The sequence below is a fragment of the Brassica oleracea genome, chromosome C6 (assembly GCF_000695525.1).
Source record: "Brassica oleracea var. oleracea cultivar TO1000 chromosome C6, BOL, whole genome shotgun sequence".
Taxonomy (NCBI): Eukaryota; Viridiplantae; Streptophyta; class Magnoliopsida; order Brassicales; family Brassicaceae; genus Brassica; species Brassica oleracea.
In genome coordinates, this window is record NC_027753.1 from 24613738 (window position 1) to 24633539 (window position 19802).

General features: G+C 33.4%; 4 protein-coding genes across 4 annotated transcripts; 2 read left to right on the forward strand and 2 right to left on the reverse strand.

The window, feature by feature from the left end:
* Positions 1–4055: 4055 nt before the first annotated feature.
* LOC106297812 (uncharacterized protein At1g43920, Chloroplastic-like) lies at positions 4056–4564 on the reverse strand. The gene is made up of 2 exons (XM_013733976.1): positions 4406–4564; positions 4056–4307 (listed from the first exon to the last, which is right to left on the reverse strand). Exons 1-2 carry the CDS (start codon positions 4562–4564, stop codon positions 4056–4058), a joined length of 411 nt encoding a protein of 136 aa, XP_013589430.1.
* A 1902-nt stretch (positions 4565–6466) lies between these two features.
* Positions 6467–7356, reverse strand: LOC106299377 (zinc finger protein 1-like). Its single transcript, XM_013735476.1, has one exon. The coding sequence runs from the start codon at positions 7291–7293 to the stop codon at positions 6613–6615; it is 681 nt and encodes a 226-aa protein (XP_013590930.1). The 5' UTR covers positions 7294–7356; the 3' UTR covers positions 6467–6612.
* A 3089-nt stretch (positions 7357–10445) lies between these two features.
* LOC106298293 (60S ribosomal protein L7-1) lies at positions 10446–12150 on the forward strand. The gene is made up of 6 exons (XM_013734395.1): positions 10446–10608; positions 10723–10966; positions 11185–11282; positions 11372–11509; positions 11604–11706; positions 11804–12150. Exons 2-6 carry the CDS (start codon positions 10754–10756, stop codon positions 12020–12022), a joined length of 771 nt encoding a protein of 256 aa, XP_013589849.1. The 5' UTR covers positions 10446–10608; positions 10723–10753; the 3' UTR covers positions 12023–12150.
* Positions 12151–14679: 2529 nt separating this feature from the next.
* On the forward strand, positions 14680–17482 carry LOC106296920 (nucleolar GTP-binding protein 1-like). Its single transcript, XM_013733177.1, has 13 exons — positions 14680–14906; positions 14980–15110; positions 15217–15340; positions 15411–15475; positions 15550–15663; positions 15757–15831; positions 16024–16134; positions 16222–16335; positions 16418–16489; positions 16567–16603; positions 16685–16797; positions 16933–17142; positions 17232–17482. Exons 1-13 carry the CDS (start codon positions 14816–14818, stop codon positions 17319–17321), a joined length of 1347 nt encoding a protein of 448 aa, XP_013588631.1. The 5' UTR covers positions 14680–14815; the 3' UTR covers positions 17322–17482.
* The last annotated feature ends 2320 nt before the right edge of the window (positions 17483–19802 follow it).

The window sequence follows — 19802 nt, forward strand, 5'->3', positions numbered from 1 at the left end:
GAACGCCTTGATCGTCGGACGCGAGCTGTCTGATGCTGTCGCGAACGTGGAAGAGGTCGCGTGCTGGAGCTGCTCTCGGGTCGCTAACGTCTGAGCTAGGATCAGGAACGCCTTGGGCTGAAGATGATCGGGGACGCGAGCTGGAACAGATGCAGGAACAAGAGACGCGATCGGGGTTTAGGGTTCGTCGGATCGCCGGCTAGGGTTAGGGTTTTAGGGTTTTTCGATTTGGGTATTAGCTTAGGGATTTAGAGTTTCGTGTTGATAACGTGTTATAAAAGTAATAGAAAAGTCTATCTTTATTCATAACATAGAAGTTCCTTATATAGGAGATTACATCGTCATAGAGAAATAGAAAGATTAAAAATCATAATCTCTTGGTTATGAGTCATCCACAATCTGGTTCATAACAATTATATATATATATATATATATATATACTAGATGATGGCCAACACCTTGTGCCGACTTTTTATTATTTATTTTTATATAAATTTTAAATTATTAAATTAGATATATTTAAAATTAATATTAGAAATTAAATAAATGTAAATTCATACTCCTTCCGTTTCTAAAAATAAGGTTTTTCTAAAGTATTTTCGCTTATTAAAAATATAATAAATATTTACAGTGCAATTTATTATTTACTTTTCTATACAATTTTCATTGGGAAAAATGTTAAAAAAATCCTCAACTTTCTAAATTGGACCATTATAATCCCCAGTTTCGGAAAGGCCCAATAACATATAATCTTTTATTTGACTTTTGAAAAAATCCCTAACTTTTCTTTGACTGGATCATTTTAAGCCCGACGTTAATTCCACTAACAGAACGTTTAAACTCAGTTAATTTATGTCGTTAATGAAAACAAAGTTGTTTTCTCTCAATTAAAAAAATAGAAGTCGAAGTCTTCTTTCCCAAATCGATTTGGGGATTTTCTGAAACATAAACCCTAAATCGCGAACCACCACAAAAATTCTCTAATCCTAGATGAAGTAGATCGTATAGAGAGGAGAGATGGGTAATAAGAAGAACAAGAATTCTCGAAAAGGGAAACTGGGTGGTGCAAGCTCTATAGCCGCGTCGGGGCATTCTCGTGGCGAGCTTCTCAGAGAATCATCTGAAGTAGCTGGGGCCATAAGTGGATCAAAAAGAACAATTAGAGTCAATGGTGTAGGAGGTAAGAAGAAAAAGGCCAAATCAGATGTAGTCGACAGGGAAGAAGAAGAAGGAATCAGCAACGACGAAGCCGATGAAGTTGTTGGTGACGACGAAGCTGATGAAGTTGTTGGTGGCGACGAAGCTGATGAAGTCCCAGACAACGAACAAGTCCTTGATGATGATGCATGTGGTCATGGTGGTATCGAGGAAGAAACTACTCGCGATTTGACTGTCTTTTTTGGAGAAGAAGCGAGGAATGATGATTGTGAGAATGATGAAGATACTGGGGACGAATGGACATGGGAGGATGAAAAAGTTCCAGATCCTTTATCATCAGATGATGAAAATGAAGAACAATCAATTCCTAGTTTAGCCTACAGAGAAGATGTGGATCCAGAGGCATTGCTTGGATTGGGAAACACTTTCTCCACTACTGAAGAATTCAAACACACCCTTCTCTGGTATACATTAAAAACCCAGCGTAACATCAAGCTTTATCGGTCCACTTCTTTGAAGTTAGGTGCGAAATGTGCTGATGAAGAGAGCTCGTGTCCCTAGAGGGTGTATTGTTCTTATGAGAAAAGCAAACAGAAGCTGATGATCAAAGTTTATGTGAGTGAGCACGAGTGTGAGATAACATGACACTCAAAGTTTTTGAAGTGTTTTACGATAGCAATGCTGTTCTCTGAGAGGCTGAGATTGAATCCGAAAATTACCAAGCATGAGATTGCTTCTGAGATCCAGAGAGAGTATAGGATGTTTGTGAGCGTGGAAGCTTGTGGGGATGCGAAGACAAAAGGTTATGAAACAAAGAAAAGCAAGCCACGAAGAACATTTCAACCAGATCTGGAATTATCAAGCGGAGATTTTTCGAACTAACCCTGGCACTACAATGGAAATTGAAACTATCCCTGGGCCGATAGTAGGAAGTAAACAACGATTTTTCCGGCTCTATGTTTGCTTCCATGCTCAGAAGGAGACTTGGAAGACTACTTGTAGACCAATAATAGGTTTAGATGGAGCATTTCTAAAGTGGGACATTAAGGGTCATCTCTTGGCTGCTGTAGGGCATGATGGAGACAATTGAATTATTCCTATTGCATGGGCAGTAGTAGAAGTGGAGAATGACACGAATTGGGACTGGTTTGTGAGACACCTCACAAATAACTTGGGCTTAGGGGATGACAAAGGCTATGCTATATTATCTAACAAACAAAAGGTAAGTGTTTGATTTTTTAAAGCATCTCATTGTTTTCATGAAACACAGTTGTATTTAACTGTCTACATCTTGTAATTGGCAGGGTTTAGTGAAAGCAGTCTACACCATTTTCAGAGGTTGAGCATAAACAATGTTGCAGACACATCTTCGATAATTGGAAGAAAAGCAGCCATGAGATGACGCTACAAAGGCTCTTCTGGCGAATATCAAGGAGTTATACAGCTGGAGATTTTAAAATGTGGAGTGAGAAGCTGAAAGAGTACAATCCAGGCGCCTATGCTACTCTTCAAGTCACCAAACCAGAAACTTGGTCCATAACTTATTTCAAATTAGGGACGATGTGCAACGATAATCTGAATAACCTAAGCGAGTCCTTCAACAGAACCATCCGTGAAGCAAGAAGAAAGCCATTATTGGAGATGTTAGAGGACATAAGGAGACAATGTATGGTTAGAAATGCGAAAAGGACTGTAATAGCTAATAGAGCTAAGACAAAGTTCACAAAGACGACGTCTAAGGATTGTATGAGCTTTCCAGCAATTGGTCCAGTCACAGAGGTTGATTATAATGGCGTGGCTTATGCTGTTGATATGTCTGAGCTAAGTTGTGGGTGTATCCAATGGCAAATGACTGGAATTCCATGCATTCATGCCGCCTATGTGATCCTTAAAGAAGGTAAAAGACTTTCTGACTTTGTTGCTCCTTGTTACACCATAGCTATGTAGCGTCAAACCTATAGCATGGAGATAAGCCATGTCCAAGGGAAGAAGTTATGGCCTGATACGGGTAGATTAGGTGTCTTCCCACCTCCTTGGAGAAAAGGAAACCCGGGAAGACCAAAAAACCATGATAGGTTTAAGAGCAAGGGTGAGACAGATTCTAAGAAGAAGGGTGAATCAGTTTCTGCAACTGATAGTACGAAAGCGAACTCGTGCTGATCGAGTTATAACATGTTCTAATTGCAAGCAAGATGATCATAACAGGAAGACATGTAAGAATGACTTTGTTGAAGCACAACCTAAGAAACCACGAGGCCGCCCTAGAAAAAATCAGGTAAGTTGATGAAGTTGTTACGGTTAGTTTCTAGTCTTGTTAGGCTCACTTGAACATATTTTCTCTTTGTAGGTACCATCTCATGCATCAGCATCACAACCAACCGAGAGACAGTCCCATGCATCATCATCATCACAACCAACCCAGCCACAGTTCCATGCATCATCATCACAACCAACCCAGCCACAAGTTTCAACAGAGCCACAAGGGTCAGCGAGATGGGAACAAGCCATGCATGAACCGTCAAGCTCGGAAGCGTCGGGATGGGGACGATGGTTTCCATGATTTGGATGTTCTCTGTTTCAGTATTTTGTGTTTTAGTGCTTTGACACTTATGCTATATTTCAAGGTTTGTAAGACTTATGGTTCTACTACTTTTAAAATTTCAGTTCTTTGACATTTATGTTATGTTTCAAGGTTTGTAAGACTAAGGTTTGAGGTTTGTAAGACTAATATTTCAAGGTTTGTAAGACTAATAGTGTTATATGTTATGTCACAAATGCAATCTTCATGAAATTGTCACCTAACAAACAACAAAATAGTCAATAACAAACACCAAAATAGTCACTTAACAAACACAAACAACTTAGTTCTTCACCAGAAGCCAATAACAAACTTATGTCTACATGAAATTAACTAAGACAACAATGGTGATCAAGCATATTATCACAACCGCAAACTTCATCATAACTTGACATCTCTTCACCTCTGTTTTAGTTCTCACAACCTCTTCCATCAACTCAGTTATCACACCCTTTAAATCCTCAACATCTGACTTTCCTTTGTTAATCTCAGCTTCAAGTTGTGCAATCTTTGGTAAGGCATCTTCAACCTCTTCAAGAACAGCTTCCTCAACCCATTTAAACAAGTGGTGCTATGCAAAAACCACAAGATCTTAACAAATTGATTCACGTTCTATGTTAATAAAAACATAGTAACTACACAATATAATCAAAGAACAAAATAACCAACCTTCCTTCTGGTAAGACATCTGTAGAAAGGTCTCCCCGGATTCTTGACAGTTTCTGATGTGAAGATTGTGGTCGCAGTCCCGCAAGGACATTTCGCCGGAAATCCCCGAATATCAAACGTGGCCACAGTTGAACTCTCTGATGTCGAATCCGAACTCATCTTCGTGCAGAGTGAATTCAATCGAGTGGGATTAGAGAATTTTGGTGGTGGTTCGCGATTTAGGGTTTATGTTTCAGAAAATCCCCAAATCTTTGGAAAGAAGACTTCGACTTCTATTTTTTTAATTGAGAGAAAACGACGTCGTTTTCATTAACGACGGAAATTAACTGAGTTTAAACGTTCCGTTAGTGGAATTAACGTCGGGCTTAAAATGATCCAGTCAAAGAAAAGTTAGGAATTTTTTAAAAAGTCAAATAAAAGATTATATGTTATTGGGCCTTTCCGAAAGTTGGGGATTATAATGGTCCAATCTAGAAAGTCGAGGATTTTTTTTAACATTTTTCTCAATTTTCATTAGTTATCTACCAATAAAATTTAATCAATTCAAATATTCTTAACTAACGTCTCTCAAATTTAGTAAAAGTACCTTAAAATATATAAAATCTATCTTTATAGAACAAAAAACAAATTTAGAAAATCTTACTTTCAGAAACGAATGGAGTATTGGTCATAAATGTATTAAATATGTTTTTGGTTTCATGTTTTTAGTTTTGGGGTGTTGATTTTGGATTAAAATATTTTTCTAGTAATAATCAAATTAAAAAACTTGAAATTATAATAAAAAAAATACTATACTCGTGGATTGAAAGGAATTCTAGTGACACTAAAATTATTATAAACAGTAACAATTCATAAAACATCAAAATAGGAAAAGTGAGTGAACATCATATATTATAAAAAAAAAATTAAAACCGTGAGAAAAACAATAAATTTAAAATACATATATTATGTTTATTATTTGTCAATTTATTTTTATATTATTTAATATTTTATTTTAGTTTTTCATGTTTCCATATTTTAAAATATTTTAATTTAATTTGTATTTTGTTTTTTATATATTATTTACTCTTTTGGTTTAAATATGTTATTTTTAATATTTTTGTTTTTTTAGATTGAAAACTAATTTGATGTTTGTCATGTATTAATATAAATTAATTAATTTAGAAATATGATTATTTATATTCAAAATATAGTATTCAATTTATAGTCTACGACGTATGTTTCAATGATGCTTTAAATTTAATATTAAATTTAGTATTGAAATAATTTGTGCTTAAATCAATATTTCTAATAAGAATAAAAGAAACTGTATATAGTATAAACCATTAAAATGTAAATTAAATATAAGATCATTTTTGGTAAGCGATTAATTAATTAAGCTATAGTAAAAACATTATTTTATGTAAAGATGATAAAGTTTTGTGAAATAATAATTGCGACGTGACAAGATTAGATTAAAAAAGGACCATCGGAATTGAACTTTAATAGTCACATGGCGATGAAAACAACAACCTCTGACGAAGAACTCTTTACTTGTTGATTCATATATGTCTGTTTCTTTAAACTACAGGTAGGACCAATCTTCGATAATCACATTGTATCTACTCTACACTTTAATTTTTAGAACGTAAAATACTCCACTAGACCATCATCTGTATACATAATTTATATAGATAATATATAATTATATATATTATGTTATTCACATTGATTGACTAAAGTCAATTCACGCCTAAAAAATTGGTGACAAATTTAGTGGGCAATTATGTATAACGCAGGACATATTATAATGACTCTACTCCATGATATTGTTTGTAATTCCATAATTTCTGGTACACTCATTTATAATGTAGGGTTAAGTTCACTTGGACTAACATATTCTCTGCTGGTATATGATATATATGTTGTACTTCTGATAGCCATGTTTCCATTATAAGAGTTACACCAGCCTTAATCATTTATGTCAGAGTACCTAACATTTTATCGTAATCCAACTTGTTACATGTTTGAGTATTGTACTGCATATGCTTAAAATAAACCTCAAATATTGAATCACACCAACATATATTGAGGGGGAAAGGTACAACTTGATTAATGGAACTCTAACACATCCTGTCAATCATTATACTAAACAAAGATAAGAATCAAAAGATAATAAAAACCAAAAATGTATAGTAATGAAGACTAAAAAGAAGATGAAGAAGATATCATAGCTTAAGAGTCAAGTCAATCTTCTTAAACTGATTATTATCTTCTTCTTTGCTCTTGAAATGTCCAATCATCTCCAACTTAGGAGCAATAGTGTTATTACTGCTGGCGACTTCAAGGTGAAATTTCTCCGGCAACATCTTTCCGGTGCCTGGTTTCTGGTGAATGGTATGTTTGAAAACCTGAGTTAAACTCGCTGTTTGTCTTCCTAACAAGGGATTATGACTCGCTGAGTGAGCCTGGATCCCTAGCGTTGATCTGTTATTAGCCGAGCCATGTAACTGTAAGGATGCCAGGCTTGCGAATCTGCTGACTGAACCGTGGCCAAAAGCGAACGCTGAAGAAGGAGACGAGGATGAGAGACTCATCTTGTAGTACTGTCCTCGTTTGGCTAAGGTGCGTTCGCGTTTATGAGCGTTTTGGTGGCCGCCTAGTGCTTGGGAGCTATAGAACTTTCTCTTACAATAATTGCACGAGAACACTCTCGGATTTTCCAAATGTTCTTGATGATTGCCATGATGATGAGAAGTCGACGATGAGCTGGTTTTGAAAGAATCCATGAGATTGAGCTCTGATGAGGTCGTAGCACTTGGCAAAAGATTCAAACCTAACTCAAGATCTTGATGACCTTGTTTCTTGATTTTTAACATTTCTTGGTCTCCTTTGAAAGAAGGATCCATTTACAGTTTCTAGTTTGTGTATATAGCAGTATAGAGAATATATAAAGAGAAAGAAAGTAAAATTTGGATATAGATGTGAAGTGATGTGGTCGTGGGAAGTGAAGTGTGAGTTCTATTTATGGAATTGGATGGACATGTGACTTTTTTTTTTTAAATGAATGATGTTTACAGAAAAAGGACACTTTTGATGTGTGCAATCTGACCTAGAGTTACAGAGCCCACACATGTAATTGTATAGTAGTGGACAGTTGAGTAAAAGAAGAGAAAGAAAAATCATAATGTTGTAATGATCCATCATCCATTGATCTGAATTATTGATTTATTCTGGGAACATGAATAATGAGTGTTCATGATTATTCATGTTATACCTAGTGTAATAAATGCTATAAGTAGCTCTATCTTAATCAAATGAGTTTGTCTTTGTTGTTACCTATTTGTGCAATTTTACTATCGTTTATTCGTTATAAAACGTTATTATAATTATTATAAACATATGTTCCAAGAAAAAAATATATTATAAACATATATGTATGTATGTATGTACGTACGTACGTTTACGTAGTTCCATTTTTTAGGGTTTAGGTGAGATGTTTGATTCAAAATCCTGTATAAAGAAGCTATCTTTATATGTTTTAAGTGTTAGGTAAGTTAGCAATTTGGACAAGGATTACTAGGCCAATCAAATCTCCCCGACAATCACTTTCGTTTCACATAATTTAACCTGGTCTCTCCTTTCGTTGAATGTCCAAAACTAAAAATCATACACATCCATCTCTCGTAAAAATGTCATTAATCATTGTTTATGATTATATATTCGTTCTTGTTAACTTATAAAACCATTCACCATTGGTATAAACTCAATCGTTAAATCAGTTCTTTACATTTGTTTTATGTAAGTTATATTTGTGGTTTACCAACCAAAATATGTATTTGATCATTTTCAATTGTGGTTATTATGAATAAATGTTTTTTATGATTTGTACGCGTAATTAAAATATAATGATATGATCGTTTTATAGTATCGTAAAGTACAGCCTCACATGATAATAATACCAAATGCATTTGAAATCTTATATATGTGTTCTGCCTTTTCTAAACAGTAGTTCATAAATGAAATGTTATTTTCTTGGCCGGCCAATGATTGAGATTTTGATTTCCTTGGTTATTAAAAATACCTATAGTTGCGATCTTATGTATAGTAAGACAATCAAATTACGAGCTGGTCATTACCGGTTCAATTTATAATACATCCAAATGTGATCTAATCACCAACATATGATTCTCCAACATTTATCAATTATGGATTTCTTTGAAATTAAAATCCATCATCTGCTGGAAAAAAATTAAACCATTCATTCAGCTTTAGTTTCAAAAGTACATATTTAGTTTTGCTTTCATCCTTGTGAGGTGATGCATTTTGTTTCATGTTTGCTTTGTCTAATCAGTTTCGACAGTATATCTCCTCCTAGATTACCTTGTCGGTTCAACCTCCACACCAAAAATATATGAACCACCCTCTCATTCTTCATCAAACATAAAAAGTCCACTAACAATATTAGTAGAAATAAATTTTAATTTGTGATTATATCTTAGAAAAAAATATAACGAATTCATTGTTTGAGTTGAAAAGTTTATCAAATTATTGACACATAAATTTTCTTCCATTTCTCCTTTTCTCAAGTATGAAAGAATTTATGAAGAAATATTTTTATCTCTAATTTTAATGAAGAATAAATTAGTGAAAAGAAAACTCTTACTGTTTTTTTAAAGAAAATTTAATTCTTCAAATAAAATTTGGTTATTTTTCTAACTATTTTTTATCAAAAATTCCGAAGACATAATAACTAACATCTTATTGATCCCTTTGATTAATCATAAACATTAAACATCATCACTTAATACAAATTTATTTTTCTGTGATTGATTTTATTTTACATCTAATCTATTAAAAGTGAAGTATAAAATAGAATTAACCCTTAATTCACTTTAAATATTACAAGTCTATGACACGGTCTAGACTTAAATCAAACCATCTAAATTTAATTTAAATAGTAACCAAACATTACATGATAGTTAACCAAACATTACGTGAATTCAATAATTACCAAAAGCTAAAAAACCACTACCTCTTCCTTTTAACCAATCCAAACTCTTTTATAGATTTGGAACAAGGCAAAACGGCGGCCGAATAGCAAGAAAATTGATGATAAATCATTTTCAGCTATACCAGTTTTGGAGGCGATCAATGTAGAGGAGAGTTCAAAAATAATCCCCAAGCAAAAACATTCTGGTTTTAGAAATCGGTAGTCTTCATCTGCTAAAGGTACTATTTTGAATTTCTTTCATCTCTATATCTCACCGGAGTTTTTCTCGAGCTTAACATGGTATTCCCAAAGTTTCAGTTTATCATTGATTCTACTTCTTCTCTTTCAAAACAAGATAACATAAGTCTCAATTATAAGAGTATGATTGATTGTGTATGAAAAAAAAAGACAAGGAAAAAAATATCTTCTCGGGCAAATTATGAACTTCGAGTAGTCGACCGCGTTTTTCTTTAGATCTGAAATTTTTCTTATCAGTTTTCTCCTCACATGTGATAAGTAAAAGGGGAAATGTTATTGGAGTCGTCAGAGTGGCAAAGTTTCAGAACCATTATTCTCAAACGGGTGCTCTAGATTTCATGGTAGATGTGGCTAGCAACACTTTTATCTCCACGTATAAAATATGGGAAAAGTCGTGGAAGGCTTTCATAGGTAATATTGTAATTTAATCCATTCAATTTTCGTACCAAACTGACAAGTTAATGTGCAAAAATATATACAGTGAAACCTCTATAAATTAATAATGTTTGGACTACATCAAAATTATAATTTTTTAATTAATTTATAGAGATATTAATTTATCGATATACTAATTGAACCAAAAATTCAATTTGAAACTATAAAATTATATTATTTTATATAAATTTTAAGTATATATTATTTTATAAAGTATTAATTTAAAAAGGTTATACTTGTCGTTGAATTTGCAGTCATACGGGTGAAAGTCTAGTTCAACTTCACATATAAGCCAATCTCGAAATAATGGGCTTTCAATAAAAGTTAATGAGACCCATAAGCCCATATATGGTTGGTTTATACCCTAGATTGTATAATTTGACCCGGACCGTAACTAGGTCTGTCTTAAACAGACAGAGAGACTTAAAAGTTGATAAACCCTAAGTCTCAGACAGCGGTTCTCGAACCAAAAGGACGATACTGCCGCCGTCTAACTTGGAATCTCTTCAACCACCGTTCGATTGCTTCGTCTCCACCGGTAAATAGTTGCTTTCCTTTCGCCTAATGTCTCTCGTCAAGCTTCGTGCTCCTTCTGTTTCGAACCAGAGTTATTACTTTGTCATCATAAATCATAGATCTGTTTGTTTTGCAGTGACTAGAGAGAAAGAGTAGAGATAATAGTAATGGCTGAAGAAGAAGCTAAGGTGATGGCTGTAGAAGAAGCTAATAAGGGATTGGACTACATACCTGAGGTTATACTTAAGAAGAGGAAGAACAGGGATGAGCTTGCCTTTATCAGGAAGAAGCAACTTGAGTTGGGCAATTTCGGCAAAAAGAAGAAGAAAGTTGCTGATATCAAACGACCTGAAGACTTTGTTCTTGAGTTCAGGGCTAAGGTCCATTTTATATAAACCTCAAGCTCTGATTATGCATCTATAAGACTTGTTTTGTAATCCTAACATGTTTGGCTGAATCTAGTCTTTTACCTAAATTACAAGTTAATAATACACTTTAGCTTTGGTTTCAACTCGCAGATATGTTTACAACTTGTTGTATGTTTTGTTAATACTTGATCATTCTTTGTAACCTTACTGTTACTTGTTGTGACATTTAGGAAATAGACCTTATCCGGATGAAGCAAAGGGTAAAGAGGCCAAGGGCAACTCCTCAACCAGCAAAATCAAACCTTGTTTTCATCATACGCATACAAGGGTAATTTATTTTCTCCAGTGGTTTTATTTATCTTCCTATGCTAGTGTTTCCTCACCATCCCTCCTCCCTTTTCCTTTTATGGTGAGCAGTAAGAATGATATGCACCCAAAGACCAAGAAGGTTCTTAACAGTATGCAACTAAGGAGCACTTTCACTGGTGTATTTGCCAAAGCAACTGATGGTTTGTTTCAAAAGCTTCTCAAAGTCCAGCCTTACGTCACTTATGGGTACTACGTTAAGAAAAATCATCTTTCAATCGTGAACTGTTTTGCTTGCTTGATTTTCTTTTATGAGCTCTGAACCAATGTTTGTCATTTCAAGGTACCCAAATGGTAAGAGCGTTAAGGACCTCATATTCAAGAAGGGATACACAATAATAGAAGGCAATCCTGTTCCTCTTACCGACAACAACATTATCGAACAGGTAATAAGTAGCTTCTTATTCAATGTATAGGATAGCTTATATCCACCAGATAATGACCATACTGTTCTTAAACCTTTTTAACTCGTGTTTACCCTAGGCTCTAGGAGAACATGGTATCTTTTGCATAGAAGACATTGTCAATGAGATAGCAAGAGTTGGTGATCATTTCAGAGAGGTTATGAGGTTCTTGGGACCCGTGAAACTCAACAAGCCAGAGGCTGGTGTCTTGCACGGGAAGAAACAAGTTTTCAGCGATGGAGGAGATACTGGAAACCGTGAAGATAAGATCAATGATCTCATAATCAAAATGAATTAGAAGCAGCCAGCAACAATCCATGGAACCGCTAGCTACTTTACTATGTTTTCCTTATAAAAAATCTGTATGAAGCTAAAGACAAATGCTAGTGCAATTTTGCTTAAAAAACATTCTCAAATTTATAGTTATATTGTTTGCTTCAGAGAATAAATTACACACATGTGATGCAGACATAATAAACAAAAAAAAACAATCTCAAGATTTGTCTTTAAATCATCATCATTTGCCATCAAGGAGTCGTGTATGCCTCTAGAACGAACCAATAATAGCGGAGCCCTCCCTTTTTTCCTCTTTTTTTCCATACCGATTCCTATGTCTATTGCTTCATATAGGATAGGTGTGTAAGGTCCTCGGACTATGTTCTATTTAGACTTTTCTTTTTATTTTTTAAACACCAGACTTCTCTCATCTTCTCATCCTCTCACGTAAGTATGACATTTTTTATCCTCTCACCCATCTAACATTTAAAAGATATTTATATGTTAAAGGGGGTGTATCCAATCTAAAATTTGAAGTGATTTGATTTTTAATGAGGTTTTAGATGATTTTAAGGAATTACAGAGAATAAAATGTTTTTTGTTAAACCACTCTAGAGTATCAATTAAAACCATGTGATTTGAGTTTTATTTTTTTTAACTAAGAAACTTCATCCAAAACACTATAAAATCACTTGAAAACTTTAAAACTCCACAACTTAAAATATTTTCAATAACAGTAAATTTCAGAGTACTTTGTAAAATGTCAAGTTCAATAACACTAGATTTTAAATGAGTTTTTAAAATTCATGTTTCAATAACAGTAGATTTGTCATTTTGACACAAATCATCTAAAAATCTCAATTGAATACACTCCCCTAAATGTTTAGTTTTATTTATAAAATGTATGCAGTTGGAGAGAAACACACCTACTGTTTTTGTAAGAAGAGATGAAGAAAATAAAACAGGTATGAGCTCCCTTTCTCTTTTCTCTTGTCATGTTTGTATACTTTCCTATCATTTACTATTATTCGTTTTTGGCCAGACACGGTGGTGTTTCTAGTTTTCAGACATGAGATGGATTTCATGTATTGGTCGCCGATGAGAGCATTGTTGATCGGATTGTCATCAAGAGATAATGTAAAGGTCAAAAAACTTTGGTGATAATGTGATTGTTAGGATTGCAATTAGCCTGATCATTTTATTATTCAGCCCAACCATACCTTGTTTACTCGTTAGATATCATGTTATTAGATAATAATGACATTAACGCTGTAACTTGTCTATTAACAAATAACGTTGGTAATTTCTTGTTAAATTATTGTGAAAATATGATCACAGCAGAGTTTATTTTGGATGTTCGCATAAATGTAAAATTTATTTTAGACGACATAGAAGGAAACTGGTGCAGGAGTACAAACTCTGGGTGGCTGGATGAATAAGAAGATGGCTTTGTCGACAACATGGTTCTCCTGATTGGTAAAGGATATGTTTTCCGGAAAGACATGTTTAAAGGTGGATTCACAAGCGCTGATTTGATTCGTACGAGAATTAAACGAAAGCAAAAAGAAAAATAAGCTAAAGAAAGAAAGACGAAGACAAAACGTTGATGTCAACATATGGAGATCTTTTCCCATCCAAATGCTCACTTGTCTGTCGCTAACCTAGCTAGTTGCAGCTTAACCCAAAGATACAGTCGTTGACATTGGCAATATTATGAGGGAGGACTTTAAAGAGATAGAGCGGCGTTTGGAGAAGTCAGTTGACCACTAATGTTATGTTTGTCTGTAGCATATATGTAAGCATGTTAACTGTTAATACAAAGTGATGAACGAAGGGACATACCTATCTGACTGATGTCACACACTCATGGTAGTGTGTATGTTTTATCCGTAGCAGTTAATTAATTACATTAACCGTTAAAATATCATTTTTGTTTGTTTGTTGAGAAATGACTTAAAATTAACCTACATTTTCCAACTATAAAAAACCATGATTTAAGTTTATGTTAACAATACTTATTAAGGTAGTCTTGGCTATGTTACCAGTTAACCTATAATTTATCGTTTTTATAGTTGCTAAAAAATTTTATGATCCAACATGACTGATGTTACACGCTCATGCTAATCGTGTCCATCCCAAGTTTAATGTCTGGCAACCCAAGTCCTACCCTAAACCATATATTTTTGTATGCTAGTAACCATCTTATACATAATTTAATTGCCTATGTTAATCTATGGAAGTTCAGTAAAAAAAGTCATGTTAACGTAGGATTAAAATGATATGTCCTCGTTTTGTATTAATAGTTAGCATTAAAATTAGAGTTATTATATTTATATTTGGCTCTAAAACCTCATCTGAAAAAATCTGCACATTTCGTCGTTAGATAAACATTTTTACCGAAAATAATTTGTGGTCCTAAAGCCATAAACAAAATTGTGAGTAGAACAGTCACCTATTGAGTCCCAGTACAAATATAGCTCGTCTGCTGCGTTCAGGAGTCAGAACCTAGCATCTGACACATCCCTTTTCCAGAAGGGCAAAATCGTGTCTCTTGGCCCAAAATCATACTCTGTTTACCTCTTTCGATTTTTCAAGGGCAGTCCTCTAATCTAATCGGTGTACCCTGAATCTCTATGTAAAGTCCTTCAACTGACATGGTATAGGCCCAATACACCAGTTAGCGTTGTTTTCATGGTTAAATAAATTTGTCGAACCATGAACCCAAAACCATTCCGGTCCAGTTCGGTTATCTCTGAATCCACAACTCAAATGGTGCAAGGCGTGACAATGCCTTGTACAAGCTTTCAGAAACACGATGAAATTGGCGTCGAGCTTGTTTCCCAATCAATGGCGACTCTTAGCATCATCACCACAGCTTTATCTACAATCTTTCATCTTCTCGTCAGGTACCTCTTCAATCGCTTCCTCAATATCCTTGTCTTTTCATCCTCCTCTTACCTCTCTCATACTCTTGTTCAGCCTCCACTTCAAAGTCTCCAACTTTGCGTCAATATCGGAATCTTCAGACAGCTGTTTCTCCAGTCGTCACTTCGAGTTACTTGCCCACTTCCTACATCACTCAGAAGCAGATTGAAACCCCTACCTCCCCGGTAAAAAGTTCCCACCTTTGGATCCCTTTTTTACTCACAAAAGTCTCGAGCTTTGGGTTAGGTAAAGTTTTTTACTTTTAACGAAAACGAATGTTGGGTTTTGCAGGAAAAGCAAGGGCCTCCAGTGCAGGAGAGTTTGGGGGCTTTTCAAAAACTCCCCATGGTGATGCCATCTATTGATTTGTACTCTTCTGCTCTCAGGAAGTCCAAAAGAGTCCAACCAACTAAAGGTTGTAATATTGATTCCTTTGTTCAAACTCGTTAGCTGAGTCTTGGTCCATTTTGCGGTGTCTCACTCAGGCATAGCTAATATTGCAAAGAGGGAAAGAAACAGAGGTGCTAAACAGCTTGATGCATTCATGAAAGTAAGCTCATTCTAACGCATCCTTTGGTTGAGATTCTGAGATGATTCTTGTCTGACTGGTCTTTGTTTGAAAAGGAACTGGCTTTACCTTTAAAAGGATACATGGAGAGTTTTCCAAGGAGGAGACTGTTGCATCCTTATGAGCGGTCTCTTATTGAGTTGACACTTGGTGATGGAAAATACGAGGAGGTATCTCTATTATGCATATGCCCTTTAAGTCATTCTCTCCCATTACCCTACTACTGATTCTAGCATTGGCTTATAGATTAAGTCGTTCTTTAGGTGTTAGGAAAAGTTGATGCTCTGAGGAAGAAGGTGTTGTCTGTTGGAAAGGAACATGCTTCTCTCTGTGCTAAGGTCAGACTCCTCAATCCTGTGGAAGATAAGATTATTGTATTTTTCATGTTAGTGATCTCACATAGGTTGTGATTGGTACTGCAACACTAAAGGCGTTACCAACTTCTAAAATTTCATTGTTCTATCTTATTCTATCATAGTTTAGTTGAACGAAAAGCTAATAAAGATCTTTTGCTTTTCTTCTTTTGGCAGGCATTATCAAAGCGAGAAGCAGAGGATCGGTTGAGCGAAGGTGTGGAGAAGCTTGAATTGGTCTTCCAGCAAGAAGGAAGAGCTGTTGATGATTTGTTAAGCATAGCAAAGGTTCCTTGCTTGTTTCTCTCTCGCAATGGTTTGACCCTTTTGACTTAAATTATCAGAACTGTATGAATAGAGTTAAGCATCTTGCAGGTTTTGAGGGCTATGCCAGTTGTTGACTTGGAAATGCCAACCCTTTGCCTTGTCGGAGCACCAAACGTGGGGAAATCATCGTTGGTTCGCATTCTTTCAACAGGGAAGCCAGAGGTTTTGCCTTTTGTCCCAACCTTCATATTAGTTTTGATATTAACTTGCATTCCCTTATATGATATTCTTTTTGGGTTGTCAGATTTGCAACTATCCTTTCACAACCAGAGGGATTCTGATGGGCCATGTCATTTTGAACTACCAACGGTTTCAGGTTACATTACTTGCTTTGTTTCATCTAATCACATTCCTCATGATTTGGATTGTTAATCATCCAGAGACTCATTGCAGGTGACAGACACCCCTGGACTTCTCAGGAGATGTGATGGTAAAGTCTACTTGCTATATAACTCTCTTGTGTATGCATTGTTTTATGATATTTGATTGTTGTTTTTTTGGGTCATGACAGAGGATAGGAACAATCTAGAGAAGCTAACTCTTGCTGTACTCACTCATCTTCCAACCGCGGTTCTATATGTTCATGATCTTACTGGAGAGTGTGGGACTTCACCTTCTGACCAGGTAAGTGTATACCATGTGCATCGTCAACTTAATTTAAATGATCTGAAGAAGACAAAACATGTGTGTGAGACAAGCAATTGTGTCTGGTTAATACTTTGCTGATTCAGTTATGTATTTGTTTTGAGGGCATTGCAGTTTAGGATATATAAAGAAATAAAAGAAAGGTTTAAGGATTACCTGTGGATTGATGTTGTGTCCAAATGCGACCTGCTTGGAGGCGGCTCTCAGGTGATTTATGCCAAAGAAGATAGAAGCAATGATGAAGAAGAAATCATTAAGTACAGGGAAACAGGGCCTGATGAATCATTTCATGTCTCAGTGAAAACAGAACAAGGTCTCAGTGAGGTATGTAAAACCTTACCAGAAATCTTTTCTATTTCCACAAAAAAATGAAAGCAAAGTAAAGAGTGTCTGTTTCTCTACATGGCTTGCAGCTAAAGAGCAAAGTAAAGGAAGTGCTGAGTAATGAGATGGAGAAGATCAAAAGTGGAGTGGGAGTTGATCCAAGTGTTGCTAGTTCTTAGGTAGATAGAGCCATAGAGGTTTTACCTTTTTACTAAAATCCATTTTAAGCTTTGTTACTTGTGAAGATGTATCTTCTGAAAAAGCATCAATTGTTGTTTTATTAATAACAGTATTAAAAGATTATACGTCATATCAAAATATAAATCATTGATGGATGCTTTTTGTTTATATATAATTTAATCGGATCTTTGATTCGGACTCATATGGTTTTATGTATTGAAGTTACAACTTTGATTGATTCATCTGTGATTTTTTTAAAAAATAGACCTAATACACCTATTACTAAAAAATCATATTACCTTTAGGGGAGGTTATTAAGAGATGAATTTGTGTAGAGTTTGTGAATTTTAAAAATTCATTGTTATTGGTCTAGTATTTCAAAAATCATAGTAGAATCCATTATTATTGGTTTAAGAATTTTCAAAATCCATTCAAATCTTTTGTTGTTCAAAAAGTTTAGTTATTATTGATTCTCTAATTCTAACTAAATCTAGTGTTATTGGAAGATGAATTCTATTCATTTTTACTCATAAGACTCAACTTTCAAAATATCATATGTATCCATGTGATTTTCAAAATCCTTGTGATAAAAGTACTAGAAAAACAAAATAATTATTCTTACCAAATATCTATTACACCTTAAATCCAAATTATATGTTCAAAACTATAATTCATTACATTTATATACTTTTACATTTTTGAATATATAATTATTTTTAAAAATATTATATTTTAATATAAATAATAATAATTAGATTTACAAATCTTAATAATTTTAAAATATATATTTTTTAAATAGTTTCAAAAAATATTTTCGAATTTCAAAAAGAAAATTTGAAAAAATATTTTTTTTAAATAGAAAAATTATAAAAATGTTCAAATTTGAAAAAAAATATATATAAAAACAACTCTTTATTTTTTATTACTTATACATCTATACCGTAAGAGGTAAAATATCCCTTTACATTTTTAATAAAACTTGTTTTGGTCATTTTTTTTAATGCTCTTTTTGTGACAAAATATTTTAAAATGACTATTTGAGAAAATTATTCAATTTTGTATGTATCAGTATTATTTTCTTTTTAATTTGAAAGAAAAAAATAAATAATCATGCCATATGATTTAGAAAATAAATATATTATATATTTATTTTACAAAAAATGATAAAAAATAGGTAATACAAATTCATGAAAATGTATATCAATCTAAAAATGTTATGATCAAATTTCTTAAGTCAATGTATAAAAATTTTCACAATCCACATAACTTTTTTAAATCTATCAACTCTCAAAATTCACAAACTCTACACAATTCATCCCCTAATAACCCCCACCCCCCTTAATCTCTAATTTATCATTTAAATTTTGGGCCTACCAGAAATTTTTATTGGGCTATCAATAATTGGATTTAAACAGATGATCCATTGGACTTATATATAGTATAAATTAAATAGATATAATTTAATGTTGTAATACTATACCTCCATAGGTTAATTATTTAAATATTTGTCGATGTTAATTTTTAAAATTATAAAGATTTTTTTTAAATAACAAAAATCATATTATCTAACAATGATTAATCTTTAATACCTTAAACCTACGAAAACAAATTTTAAACTATATAGTTTATTTTAAAAATTAAACAAAAACTAAATGTTTAATTATTTACTCGATAATATAAATCTATGAAGTGAAAGTTTAATTTTTTAAAAACTTTCTAAATTTGTGAAATGTTACAATATTTTTGAATATGACAATAAAACAATATTTTACTAATCTTTATATATATAGTTACGGTTTTAATAATTAAATGATAATCCGAAAATATTAATATAGAAGAAGATACAAATACATGTGAAAGTTTAAAACAATCTATTCAATGAAAAAAATATATTGTAAACTTATTATGTTTTAAAAATTGATAAATACATATATATTATAATATATATCAATTTAGAGTTGAAAACAAAATGTTTATATAAAAATAAATGAAAACAAAAATTCGTGCGGTTGCGCGGGTCGAGATCTAGTTATAGTTAAAAGTCTGTTTTTATATTTCTGTTTATAGGATTTCTACTTGTTTGCAAATTTTATCTTCGGTTCTAGGATTAGCCTTGGCATGGTTTTTACGGATCCTTCTTTTGTTTATATGGGACAAAAACTTCAAACACCATAGGAACCTAACATGCTAACTACCCTTGCTAAAACTACTAAGTATTTTCTAAACTACGACATCTCCATGTTAGCCAATACTATCATATAAAAATAACATCTAAACACCTCATGTTAGCCAATAATATCATATAAAAATAACATCTAAACACGTATGTCACATCTAATAACAGTTGTAACACCTAACACAAAATGTAGCTCCCAATAATGATGTAACTAGATGTGATATAGTAATACCAATTAACATCTAACAACATTTTCATCGTTAACAATTGCTATCTATTATATTAAAACTGAAATACAAAATAA

Coding starts and splice junctions, on each gene's coding strand:
- LOC106297812 (XM_013733976.1), bottom strand. CDS start 4,564: ATGAGTTCGGATTCGACATCAGAGAGTTCAACTGTGGCCACGTTTGAT. Junction 4,308..4,405: donor GATGTCTTACCAGAAGGAAG/GTTGGTTATTTT, acceptor GTTTTTGCATAG/CACCACTTGTTTAAATGGGT.
- LOC106299377 (XM_013735476.1), bottom strand. CDS start 7,293: ATGGATCCTTCTTTCAAAGGAGACCAAGAAATGTTAAAAATCAAGAAA.
- LOC106298293 (XM_013734395.1), top strand. CDS start 10,754: ATGGCTGAAGAAGAAGCTAAGGTGATGGCTGTAGAAGAAGCTAATAAG. Junction 11,283..11,371: donor TTCATCATACGCATACAAGG/GTAATTTATTTT, acceptor TATGGTGAGCAG/TAAGAATGATATGCACCCAA. Junction 11,707..11,803: donor ACAACAACATTATCGAACAG/GTAATAAGTAGC, acceptor TGTTTACCCTAG/GCTCTAGGAGAACATGGTAT.
- LOC106296920 (XM_013733177.1), top strand. CDS start 14,816: ATGAAATTGGCGTCGAGCTTGTTTCCCAATCAATGGCGACTCTTAGCA. Junction 15,341..15,410: donor AAGAGTCCAACCAACTAAAG/GTTGTAATATTG, acceptor TGTCTCACTCAG/GCATAGCTAATATTGCAAAG. Junction 15,664..15,756: donor GTGATGGAAAATACGAGGAG/GTATCTCTATTA, acceptor GTCGTTCTTTAG/GTGTTAGGAAAAGTTGATGC.